Source organism: Spinacia oleracea, chromosome 1, assembly GCF_020520425.1.
Source record: "Spinacia oleracea cultivar Varoflay chromosome 1, BTI_SOV_V1, whole genome shotgun sequence".
NCBI lineage: Eukaryota > Viridiplantae > Streptophyta > Magnoliopsida > Caryophyllales > Amaranthaceae > Spinacia > Spinacia oleracea.
Window position 1 is genome coordinate 113,897,352 of NC_079487.1, and position 12,996 is coordinate 113,910,347.

The 12,996-nt window shown below is 37.7% G+C and overlaps 1 protein-coding gene and 1 pseudogene across 1 annotated transcript; one reads left to right on the forward strand and one right to left on the reverse strand.

The window, feature by feature from the left end:
* Positions 1-5,293: 5,293 nt before the first annotated feature.
* LOC110794854 (xyloglucan endotransglucosylase protein 1-like) lies at positions 5,294-8,329 on the reverse strand (annotated as a pseudogene).
* Positions 8,330-9,596: 1,267 nt separating this feature from the next.
* Positions 9,597-10,580, forward strand: LOC130465619 (uncharacterized). The gene has a single exon (XM_056834453.1). It carries the CDS (start codon positions 9,597-9,599, stop codon positions 10,578-10,580), a length of 984 nt encoding a protein of 327 aa, XP_056690431.1.
* The last annotated feature ends 2,416 nt before the right edge of the window (positions 10,581-12,996 follow it).

A 12,996-nucleotide genomic window follows, 5' to 3' on the forward strand; every position in this document is an offset into this window, starting at 1 on the left:
TTTTTCTTGCGCTCAATATTTGACCAAAATACTTGTATTCTATAGAATGGAAAATATCCGTTAACTTTGTCAACTACACAGGCACGCTAAGTCATTTATCATGGCAAGTAAGTTTTCAATCATATCATCTTACAATTTGTATAATTTATTTTCTCGTGGAACTAAGTACGTCAAATTAATAAACACTAAATTAGATATATATGCAGCTATGTAAGACAATCCTATAGTTGATTCTTATGAGACTTATGACATCAGGTTTCTTCATGGTTGTCATAATGTTTAATTTTTTTTTCCTTTTCAAAATAGTCCATAAATAGAAATTAAAAAGTCACATAAAAATTTATTTGTTTTAGATTTCATGTGATCATTTATTTATAAATTAATGTGAAGAGATAAAACACAATTGGTGGTTGGTTAAGATGGTAATGAGAATTATCATCCAAATAGGAGGTCTGGTGTTCGAACCTCATTGTATTGATTTTTGGTTGTCATTACATACTACATGGTGAGTGGATGATGTGGCGTGAGGAGAGTACTACGTGACACATATACATTTTCCACAACGCCTTTTAATATATTAGTATAGATGTTGAATGGTTTATCACTTGCCTTAGACATAAAAGATCATACTTATGCATAATGAAAATATCTAACGATTGAATTTCCATTTAGTATAAATATTCTTTACAACAATTCCGATTGTAATGATAGACTAAGATTTGAATTATACAATCACTTTGAACTATTGAAGATATCATATACACAAGCATAACACAAACAAGTTTGTTTCCTCGACACCTTTGATGTCATGGTGTCCATATCCATTCGTGAGTCTTCCAAGTTAAGCATTAAACTTGGTGAAGCGGCAAAAATTCTTACTCATATAGGTAAATCATTCATGAAGTATGCTCCTGCAATTTGAGCACCCATGTCAAAGATTTATTAAGAAAATTAATTCAACCTCTTAACATTGCAGTCACAAGACACTCACCTTTGGTATGTATATTATTTGAGTGCTTCAAATCATCAAATAAAGTAGGATCCTCATTGAATTTAAGATCTAATCTTTTATCAGACATTAAATTGAGTTTTCCTTCACTTGTGATTTTCCAATAGGCTTAAAACCCATCACTTGAGACATTTTGTACACTAACTCTTTTGTCAATGGTTTAGTAAACTGATCATCTAATTGAGATTAGACCGTACATAATCGATGGTAATGACTCCATTCTTAATCAATTCACGCACATAATTGTATCTCACACCAATATGTCTTGATTTCCCATGATACACTTGGCTATATGCCTTAGCTATTGTTGAAGCACTATCACAATGTATAACATTATGAGACATTGGTTTTACCCATAAGTCTACCTCTCTCAACAAATCTCTTAGTCATTTCGCTTCCTTGCGACATGAAGCTAATGCTATGAACTCCGATGCCATAGTTGAATCAATTATACATGTTTGTTTCTTAGAAGCCCATGAAATGACACCTCCTCCAAGAAGAAACACCCAACCACTTGTAGATGAATAATCCTCTTGGTTTGTGATCCAACTAACATCCGAGTAACCTTATAATACCGAAGGTTATCCCGTATAAGTCAACCTATAATATACAGTTTTCTCAAATACTTTAGTACTCGCCTCAAAGCTTGTCAATGAAACATACTAGGGTTACTAGTAAATCGACTTAACTTTCCAACAACAAAAGCTATACCCGGTCTAGTACAAGTCATATCATACATCAAGCTTCCAATCAAGCTTGCATACTTAAATTGTGAAATTGGAGTACAACTAATCGGGACCAACTTAATGCTTGGATCCATAGGAGTAGAAACCGGTGAACAATTTGATTCACCAAACCTCTCAATCACATTCTCAATATAATGAGATTGTGATAAAGGTATTGCTCTATTTTCTCTTATTATTCTAATTCCAAGAATAACATTGCTTCTCCCAAATCCTTCATAGAGAAACATGTAGAGATAAAAACTTTGGTCTTTTCAACTTGTTCCAATCAGTCCCAAAGATAAGCATGTCATCCACATATAAGCAAATTACAACTCCTTTACCGTTGTCATCAAATTTGCTATATACACACTTATCGGCTTGATTTATTTTGAAACAATTAGACAAGACAACTTCATCAAATATTTGATGTCATTGCTTAGGTGCTTGTTTTAGCCCATACGAAGATCTAATTAACTTGCAAACCTTGGTCTCTTGTCCTTCAACAACAAAGCCTCCTGGTTGATTCATATACACCTCCTCCTCCAATTCACCATTAAGGAATGTCATTTTAACATCCATTTGGTGAATTACCAAGTTATGAATCGCAACTAATGCAATTAAATAACCTTATAGTGGCAATTCTTGCCACCAGAGCATAAGTGCCACGGGCGAGCGTAGAAATTCGCCCGACGGGCGGGCTTCACCCGATCGGGCGCACGTACAACACTTAATTTCTCAAGAAATTTGCCCGACGGGCGAGCTAATACAACGCCAAAACCTTTGCAATAGCCCAAATAACTGTTGCATCCTCTTGGAATAAAATCTAAACATTATACTACCTCCTCAACTCCTAGTATAATACACACTTCACATTTAACTCATAACCCTATTTACTCCATAAATGTTCCAACAACACCATGAATTTGGAGTTCAATCCAAGCAGTGTCAAGACTGTTTAAACCGGCTTCGGCCACAAATCTGCAGTTGAATTGGTTATACGTGATTTTGCATTATGGAACTTGTTAACAACCCATGAATTTGATCCTACGAAATGTGAGGTAGAAAAAAAACTTGAGCAAGGTCAATTATTCGTCAGTAAAAGGTTGCAAAAATCTCACGCTTAAGGTGTTATTCTAGCTTGGCTAAGAATTGGTGTGTCCCCCTAAAGAAAAAGAAGAGGATGAATGGACTAAGTGTTTGTAGTAATCAGAAGCACAATGATGAAAAATAATACTCCCTCTGTTTCTTTTTGTATTTTACGTTTTTCTTTTTGGGTGTTTCAAAATGTTCTTTACATTTTCTTTTATATTATCATATAAATGCTTTTATTTTCTATCAAAATTTGTGTCCAATAATTATTTTAACCAATTAAATTCAAATGGTCATTTAATCTTTCAAACTTTTCCATTGGGACATTAAATTTTTCTCATTTTCCCAATATCAGAATTTTGATAAAAGTAAAACATTAAAAATAAACGTAATTTTCATTGTTTAAATAAAAAAATAGAGGTATCTCAATGTACATTAATTAGTCGTTAATAAACGTGTAAAAAGCCAAACATAAAGAACAAAAAGAAACGCAGGGAGTACATTTTTAAGTATGGATGCGAAGGGTAGTGAGCAAGACATGCCAAGTGTGGGGGATAAGCTGTCGAATGGTTGCTCTGGTGATAAGTTTCTTTAAACAAGTTGGAAAATGTTGCTAGAGACGACGATATGGAGGATAGTAAGTGTTCCACTAATCAGAGTTTGCTATTACAAGAATTGGAATGGGTTTAGAGGGCCATTTTTGTATAGGGGATGTTAGTATTTTGAGTAATATGTTGAAAGGGTAGTTGCTATTACAGATGTATGATCTCTAATTTGGAAAGATCCGATCTAGCGACAAGTGAAAGTGGAGATATTCGAGCTTAAAAAGAAGATTATCTCTACCTTGAGGAGGTGAATGACTGCAAGGAAACATGTCTTAAGAGATCGTTCTCACCTTGTTGTTGTTGCAGGTACCGAGCGGGAATAGAGAAGAGTGATTTACCCTTACGTTGGAGGTTTCAAGTCGGCCAAGGAAGAAGTTAATGTCTTGTAACAATACGGAGTCATGTATTGTTTCATATATGTTGAGAGTAGTTGTAGTTCTAGTCCTAATAATATTGTGTCTTACGCTACCCTGATATGTTGTGTGTGCTTTTTCTTCGTTCTTTGTCTATTTGTAATTTATGCCAAGAAAAATATTTTGCCTTTGAAAAAAGAAAAATTAACCTTGAATCAAAATTAGACTTTCTGATCTCCACATTAGAATAAGGTTAATTTAACCCAACACCTAAGCCCTTCCTTATATTTAAAAGATTTTTAGAAATGCCACATATATTTTTCTCTATTTCCCTCCAAAAAAAAAATATACGCGCGAAGTACATATATTTTGCCTACTCCAATAAGATTATCGTGGGATTGTTTCGTACACAATTTTTCTTAGTTAGTTTTTTTCTTCTTTTTTCTTCTTTTTTTTATTTTTTTATTTTACCGGAGGACTAGAAACGAGGCAACAAAAAAAAAACTAACTAAAACCTATAACGAATAAGATGCCTACGCCGAGTCGAAGAAACCATCATATGAATCGGCTGGACAAACTGGCGCGAGACCTTCTGAACCGAGAAGCAAACCAAGGAACACAACAGACGACGCACCTTCTGCAGAGACCAAAGAACAGAAATCGGCTCTTGTTTTCGTTTTCAGATTTTGCTTAGTTAGTTGCATAATTGTAAGCTAAGAGTAATAAAGTCGATGTTTGGACTTTGAAGGAATGGGGCAGTCAAACTTAAACCAAACCCCCTGACCTAATTTTAAAAGAAGCTTATAATCTATCTAGCCTGGGAGTTCTATTCTTCCAAACCACAACTACAAACCTCTACTTCTCTTACCCCTGGTCAGAAGTGGATGCCCCCACCAGTGCATTAGGTTAAGATTAATTGTGACATCTCATTTATAAAAGAGTTAGAGTATGCAGGTGTCATTAGAAACAACATGGGACATTGGTTAGCAGGCTACCATAGGAAGTGTCATGTGAAATCAGTCCTCATGGGGGAAATTGTTGCCATATTGGATGGACTCACGTTCATAACTCACCAAGGAGGTCTAAAGTGATTATCAACTCAGATTCACAGGAAGCAATTGACATAATCCAAAATCAGGAAAATATTTGTGATGTTAACTATAATCTGATTATGCAATGCAGGGCACTTATATGTGGGATTGAAAACCTCAAGTTGGAACATGCAAGTAGGAGCACTAACCGGGCAACGGATATGTTGGCGAAACTTTGTAGAACTTCTGATTGTAATAACTTAGCGATTTTTACTTTAATATTTTACCTAATCCCCCAGGATTAGTGTTGGATGTAATTGTGGAGGAAAGACCTCCATAGCTAGATTGTTGACACTTTTAAACTCTGTTTTTAATCATTTGCTTTGCATCAAAAAAAAAAACTTAAACCAAACAAACTGGAAGTATTTAACTTTGACATACATGGAGATTTACGTATAATATCATATTATTTTTTTGCGGGATTTAAACAACAAATTTTATTAAAAGAAAATAGTTTAGTTATGAATGAAGCTCCATACACAATAACATCACGTCCATTCTAACAACGAATAATGAATCAACATGTGCAATTTATATATAAGATGAGTTGAGTCTAGATGAAGGATATTGATTACTTTTATGGTATGGTGCATTCAGGAGGTAAGCCTTGACGGAAGCGTTTGGTATCCGAACAATAATTGTACACCATGTAATTTTTTTGAACCCATTTAAGCCTTGCTTGACTTGACGAATCTAATTCCTTGGAGAACCATGGCATGGATGATTGATTTTTGCATAATGAAATTACATTATACCAAATGCAAGCATTGGCTTTGAAGTTTTTGAAATAAGTTGTGAAAGGAGCAAACTTCCAGTCAGTTTTGACTCGCCCGCCTTGTGTAGCCCAATCATCAGCATTCCAAAGACTTGCGTATAGTCTCATTGGTTGATTTTCTGGAAAGGTTATACCCTATTTCGAAAAACTCTTATTGGGATGTCATCTACACAGAATCTGTAACGAAATTTTTTATATATAAGAAAATATGATATGCGGAGTATGTAATACTCCTTTTACGGTAAATGACAAACTCTAAGAATATCACCATTGACCAGTGTCACTTGGGCCTCAAAAACTTTTCAGACTTGTTTTTTTCCCCTACAATCGCAAGCCTTTATTTTTGAAACCTCTTTTGAGACTCAAACATCCAAGGGTGAAACTCTTAAAGTGTATATTTTTTCATTTACTAACGAAGGATTTTTTGTTTCAATTTTTTTTCTTCCAAAAGCTTTTCTTTGTAGAGGAAAAAAGACTTCTTTAAGAAGAGTTATAAAAAAATGAGAATTGTTATCTTTTTATTTATAACTCGTCCAATGGGGATCTTCTTTAACAACAACTAGTTTTTTGACCCGTTCTACGAACGGGGTGATTATAAGTCAAATTTTAATTATAAGATTATATTTATAATGTTTTTTAAGGAAAATTATGTTTATAATTTTGAATAATGGTCATAATTCTTATACCAAAATAAGAAAGCAAGAGGTAAGATAATTAATAAAAAAAAAAAGTATCATGAGTATATTCAAGAGTATTATTGGTAGTCATTCACACTCTCAGTATTGATGACTGCTTAGTGCTTACCGCACAATCATCTTTGAATTGAATTTAAGGTTGTGATAATGTACATAAGAGGATTGTGGACCTTGTAATCATACGTAACTTATACTCCGTATTAGGAGTATTTATTTTATTAACAAAAATAAATAAATAAAACTTAATCACCTTAATATCGTAGACTAAATTACCAATTATGGTCTGAGATATGCCACAATATTGTACGATAACCGTAAGATGATAACCATTCTCCTGCTTAAGCTGAGTAAGAACTTGAATACATCCTCCTTCACAACTGTTTCTCCATTGTTTAGTTGCAGGTGAGTAGTAGTGTACTTCATGGGCTTTTCATCTATTATAGATTGAATGCAATTGAATAGAACCCATCTTTATTGTTGATGAATGTATTTTTTCACAGTATTTGTTGAATGTATTTTTTCATAGAAAATGGAAAAATTAAGGCAATCTCATATTCTCATTTATATCGACAACCAAAAAAATCAAAATTATGCTTACCCATTCCTTAAAAAAAATAAAAAAAATATGCTTACCCATAATGCAAATTTGCAGACCCATCCCTCTTCGATCAATTGCCTGGGTATAAAATCAAATAAGGACAAGAATAAGAATTGTTGTGATGGAGGAAATTAAAGCAAAGAAAATATATCCTCGCATAAATTTGGTGTGGTTATTTATATGATAAGTAATCGAGTTCATAACCCCCACAAACTCATGTTGTTTCATCTTCATCCTATTATTGAACTTGAACGGTTTCATACAACTCAGACAATCGATCTTTTTCCCAATAATGGAATTAATGTTTCCCATTATATTGATTGAAACTGTCAAATTAAAATTGGAAATAGGAAGATGGAAATTTAATTGATTAATTTGGTCAATTGAATGTGAAATTGAATATGAACCAATTAATTTATTGGTTGGTAAATAAATTTTAAATGTGTTGGAAGAGAAGAGGAAGAGGAAGAGGAAGAGGAAGAGGGGAGGCTGATGATAACTCAATTAGTGTAGGAAAACTGAGGAGGAAGATGAAGCGTTGAAGAGAAGTGAAGTAGAGAAAAGAGGAAAGTGAGACACGTGGATTAATAAGGAGAGAGATATGAGATGAGTGGTTTGAGTTTTTAAATACTAGGTATAGATGTTTCTCCTTTTAAGCCCTATTGGAGAATGGAGCCCCCATTGAAAATGATATAATTATCAATGTCATATTATCATCGAAGTTAAGTATATATAGTGTTTAAATTTTGAGTACATTATTACTCTGAGTTTGAAATGATGGACACTTTGGTAAACTTACTTGATAAGAGAATAAATATTAGAATAGTTCTGCAATACTTACATGATGTTCCTAGGATTCCATAGGATGGAGTATGTGTGAAAAGCCATTGTTGGATCAAACCATAAGTAAAATTGTTGTTCTTTGCCACCTTGTCCCCGGGTGTAAATGTTCGTGTGTACTATGTAGGGTTGACCGGACAAGTTGCCCAAAAACTCAAAATCTATTTCATCATGAAGAGTTTCTTCTGGAGATGTTATCTGCAACAATTAATGATGTTGGATTTCGTAATCATATCATATTTAAAAGTAAACATAAAATTGAATTTAGAGAAATATCTTACGTAATATGCCGTGACAGTTCCTGCTGAATTATCCTTTACGAGCTTAATTTGCATATCAAATTTTCCAAATAAGTACTCATTTTTTGGACCTAAATCCAGAGCCCGAAATCTTGTCTAGAGAAAGGGTGAGTAGATTTCCATCGTCAAGAATTTTCGCTCGACCATCACCCCAAGTGATATCAACATCTCTAGAAAAGTTCCCACCACACACATTCCTTATCAATGAAATCACTAAGACACAAACTAATAGACTTCCAATTGATGCCATCAAAGAAACCTCAAACATTTGTGTTTTGTAGTAAGAGGGAGAAATAGCTTAAGTACAATAAGTGCATGATTTTATGGGAGAATTTAAGTGTTTATATATAGGAGAACAAGATTTGGTAAAAGAAATTAAACAACAATAAATGAATCAATTACACACTAACTTTTCTCCTTTTCCAACCTAATACGGAGTATTTCTTATGATGTAGTGCAAAATTAAACTTATTATTGTCTATGTTTGTTACTTAATTAATTTTAGCCTTCTATATATAAAAAAAAAGTTGTGTTGAAGGTGCACGCAAGTAATTGTGCCTTTGTTTGTAGCTTAATCACCCACTAATCCACAATTAAACTAGAACTACGTGCATGCAATTGTAATGCATTTATAATGCCGTCCGATATTTTTTTAATAGTAATCTCCCCATCCTAGTCACATTATTATATTATTATTTATCGGCAATTAAAGAGGGAAAAGTGGGTAATATTTCTCTGTTATTTTTTTTAAATGACACAATTATTTATCTTCAAAAAAAAAATGACACAATTATTTAGGCATTTATCAATACACGATTTCAAACATTAATATCTTCAATTATGGATAAGAAAAAATTATAAAAATTTGATATACAAAACATATTTATTGAGATAAATCCAAAAAGAATTCACACGACTATGTTTTTTCTTAAGTATAAACTATAAAATGAAGTTCAAGGAGTTTGTGTAAATAGAATCTTAAACTCAATTGTGTCATGTAAAAAAAAAGGAAAAAAAATACTCCCTATGTCCCGGAATACTCGTAATGTTTTGACTGACACGCTTGCCAATGCACAACTTTGACTATTAATATTGTTTGGGCCCATATACATGGTCAGCCCAACTCGGTGTAAAAAGACAAAAATGCCCTTCTTACTTAGGGACCAAGAAGGACAACTATCCATTAGAAGTAGACGTAATTACGTTATTACCCCCGTGTAATCATATAAATACTCTGTTGTAATCATTGAAAAAGGCTATCTAATCATTACCTAAAAAAGCAAATCAGTCACTCTCTCTCTAGCTCTTCTCACTTAACAACAACTTATCTCATTTTAATACGAAGGTTCCTCGGATACATTCAGGGACTATCTAAAAACGGTAACACAGGTGGTTGGATATAAGGAAATCACGGTCAAATACGTCATCGGTTAAGTTAATTCCCAAGTTATTATATTCACAGTTTCTCAGGCAGAAACAGTTTGGCGTCGTTTGTGGGGAACGCTTAACAAAAAGCCATGGTGAACACCAGACGTGCTCGACGACCGTCACCCATTCGACATCCCTCGCCTACCCAGTCACCCTCTCAAGGAAGGTCCTCAGCCTCCAGACATGTGGACGATCGGTCGCGTCATGGTCCAGTGCTGTCTTCTCGACACGATCACGTGCTCGAGTCGATCCATGCCAGTGACCCGCAACCTCACGGAGAAGTCGAGGGACCTTTGCCCGTCACACAGGAAGACTTAAGGAGACTGGCTGAACAGTTCAACGACACTTTAGAGCGTAGCCTCAGGGCCGCCGTGTTGAACCTCCGGGATGGCAATGAAGGCCCATCTCGACCTAGGGGGCAACCAAGAAGCACACTCTCTACGAGAGGCCCTCCTCGGTCCGAAAGAGACCATGAACCACTACTGAACCTTCCTCGACACCCAGGGGAACATCGGGCTTCGAGAAGCCTCCCCCCGCCACCCCAGAGGCATGGACGAAGCGATGCTCGAAATGTGATTGTCCGACGAAGACTCAGGAGAGGTGAGCTCGACGCCCGCGAAATCATCAACTCTCGAAGAACCGAGGGGAGACAGGGAGATGCCGAGGGGATTTCTGCTCGCTCTCAACATGAGAGTTCGAGAAGATCCCTTGATCACCCTCGACATTCCCTCACCCTAGTGGAAACTCCAAGATCTCGGCACGGGTCCTCTCGAGAACGAGATCAAGAAGAAAACTCAATCACATCTGGAAGAGGGGCTGATAGACACACCCGAACAGAGAGAGAACCTCCTCGGACTGGGAGACGAGAGCCAACTCCCCCTCGAGACGAGGTGCAGCTCGGCAACCTCAGCTTCCTAAGTCCTTTTAGCAGACAGATCATTGAAGCACCGACCCCGAACAAAGTCAAGGTGCCTTCCATCGACCCATATGATGGCACCTCTGACCCGAACGACCATATGGATGCCTACAAGGCCCGAATGACTGTCCAAACAGGAGATGAAGCGGCATGGTGAAGGTTTTTCCCGGCCACTTTCAAAGGGATGGCCCTCTCATGGTTCTCTGGGCTATCGGCTGGTGTCATCACAAGATTCTCAGTGCTCGAAGCTCTATTTAAGTCACAGTTCATTGCCGGACAAGTATACAAGAAGACCAGTATGCATCTCATGTCCGTCCGACAACAACCCAACGAAAGTCTCAAGGAATACATTAAGAGATTCAATGACGAGTCCCTGAACATACCGAACTTGCAAGATTCCGTTGCCTTCACCGCACTCATGACCGGGCTAAAGACAGGAAGCCGATTTCGTTGGGTCTTGGCCGACGAGCAAATATCAACCCTGCCCCAAGCAATGGTCCGGGCACAAAGGTACATTCAGTCCGCGGAAATCTGCAATCCGTCGGTCGAAACTGACCTTAAGAGGAAAAAAGAGGTTGTTGGACGAGAAAAAGAAAAGAGACCCAAAGAGACTGATAACGGAAAAGACCCTCGGTACAACAGTAACAGGAGGGAGATATACCTTGACATCAAGGAAAAGTCATTGTTGCCAAGTCCGACCCCGATCAGGACCCCCGCGTCCAAAAGAGATAAGAGCCTCTGGTGTGAGTTCCACAAAGAGTGCGGACACACTACCAAGGACTGTCGAGAATTGAAAAGGGCCTTGGACAGACTGGCCGACGAGGGAAAGTTGAACAAATTTTTGAAGGGCTCCTCCTCTGACAAGAAGGAAGATAACAAGGGATCAGATGTCCATAGTGATCACACCGAGGGATATGTTGGGGTGATAGCAGGGGGTCTCGCATCTGGTGGCCTAACCGGCAACGCCAGAAAAAGGCACTTACACGCACTAACCCATCAGATCCTCGATGTCGAAGCACCTCCATCAAATCTCAAATGTCCCACAATAACATTCCAAGAGGACTCCTCCCGAGTTATTCATGGTCCCCATGATGATCCCCTGGTTGTCGAAATTAAGGTAGCCAACCGAACAGTTAAAAGAGTATTGATTGATAGTGGAAGCTCGGCTGACATCCTAACTCTTGAATGCCTCGAGAGGCTACGTTACAAGAAAAGTGACCTCGTCGACATCAGCCAACCTCTCGTAGGATTCGGAGGTCAATCTGTATACCCCGTCGGCATGATCAAGCTCCCCGTCCGTATCGGAGAAAAAGGAAAAGGAAGAAACCTTCCCATAGACTTCATGGTCGTTGACACACCCTTGCCTTACAACATAATAATGGGGAGGCCTCTGCTAAACAAAATCAAGGCTGCAATCTCAACCTACCAACTTCTCCTCCAATATGAAACGGACAGCGGGGTAGTCGGAAAACTCTATGGAGATCAGCGGTCTGCTCGGCAATGTTATAACAACAGCTTCAGGAATGAGAAAAATTCAATCCCGAACACAGAACCCCCTCGGAAGAAGAGATGTGTGGAGGAAAAAGAGTCTCCGGCTGACGATCTAGGTGTATTCCTTGGCGAAGATCCAAAATTTTATGCCCGGCCTAGACCAGCCGAGGAAGATGAGGAGATAGTCCTTGACAAAGATCCACTCCATACCGTCCGGGTTGGAAAGAACCTAGGCAAAGAATTGCGAGGCAAAATCATTGATATCTTGCGAGAATACAGGGATGTGTTTGCTTTCTCGGTCAAGGAAATGCCGGGCATCGACCGACGGATTATGGTGCACGAACTGAACATCAAAGAAGGTCATCGACCAATCAAACAAAAGTTGCGGCATCAAGGCCAAGAACGCAACCAAGCTGCTGCTGAGGAAATCCACAAGTTGTTGGAGGCAGGGTTCATCCGGGAGTGTCAATACTCAGAGTGGTTCTCTAATGTGGTCTTGGTAAAGAAGCCGAACGGAACCTGGCACCTACAACCTCGTCGACACCAAAGGCAAGCAACTTCCTCGACCATGGAATGCCGACAACCTTAAGAAATTCTACATCTAAAGTGTCTGGTATGTATTTAAGTTTCAATGATGTAATAGGGGCATGGTAGGGGAATTGACGCCAAATGATAAGTAATTTCATCATTGTAATAAATAAAGTGTAAGGCTATGTTGAATGAAACGAAAGAAAATTTTGAGCCAAAATCTCGAAAAGTACTTAGATTTAGTTTCTTAACAAAGTTCCTCTACGAAGGATCAAATACAGTTCAATATCAATGTTCCTCTACTTCAAAGATTACATCATACTAGGCGCGAAAAGAAAGCAACAAAAGCAACACAAGAAAATAACAACCATCCGCCTAAGGGTCGACGACATCAACATGGCTACCAGCGTCATCATCACAACTGCTGCTCGAATCAGAACCCGAAGTACTAGCAGAATCAGAATCAGACGAATCGCCCTCGCCTCCATCGACCTTGTCCTGAGCAACCAGCTGAGCTCTGAGATCCTCTCGCTCCTTGGCCAAGATAGAATCAT

Excerpts from the sequence above, each read along its gene's own strand:
- LOC130465619 (XM_056834453.1), top strand. The coding sequence starts at position 9,597 with ATGGTGAACACCAGACGTGCTCGACGACCGTCACCCATTCGACATCCC.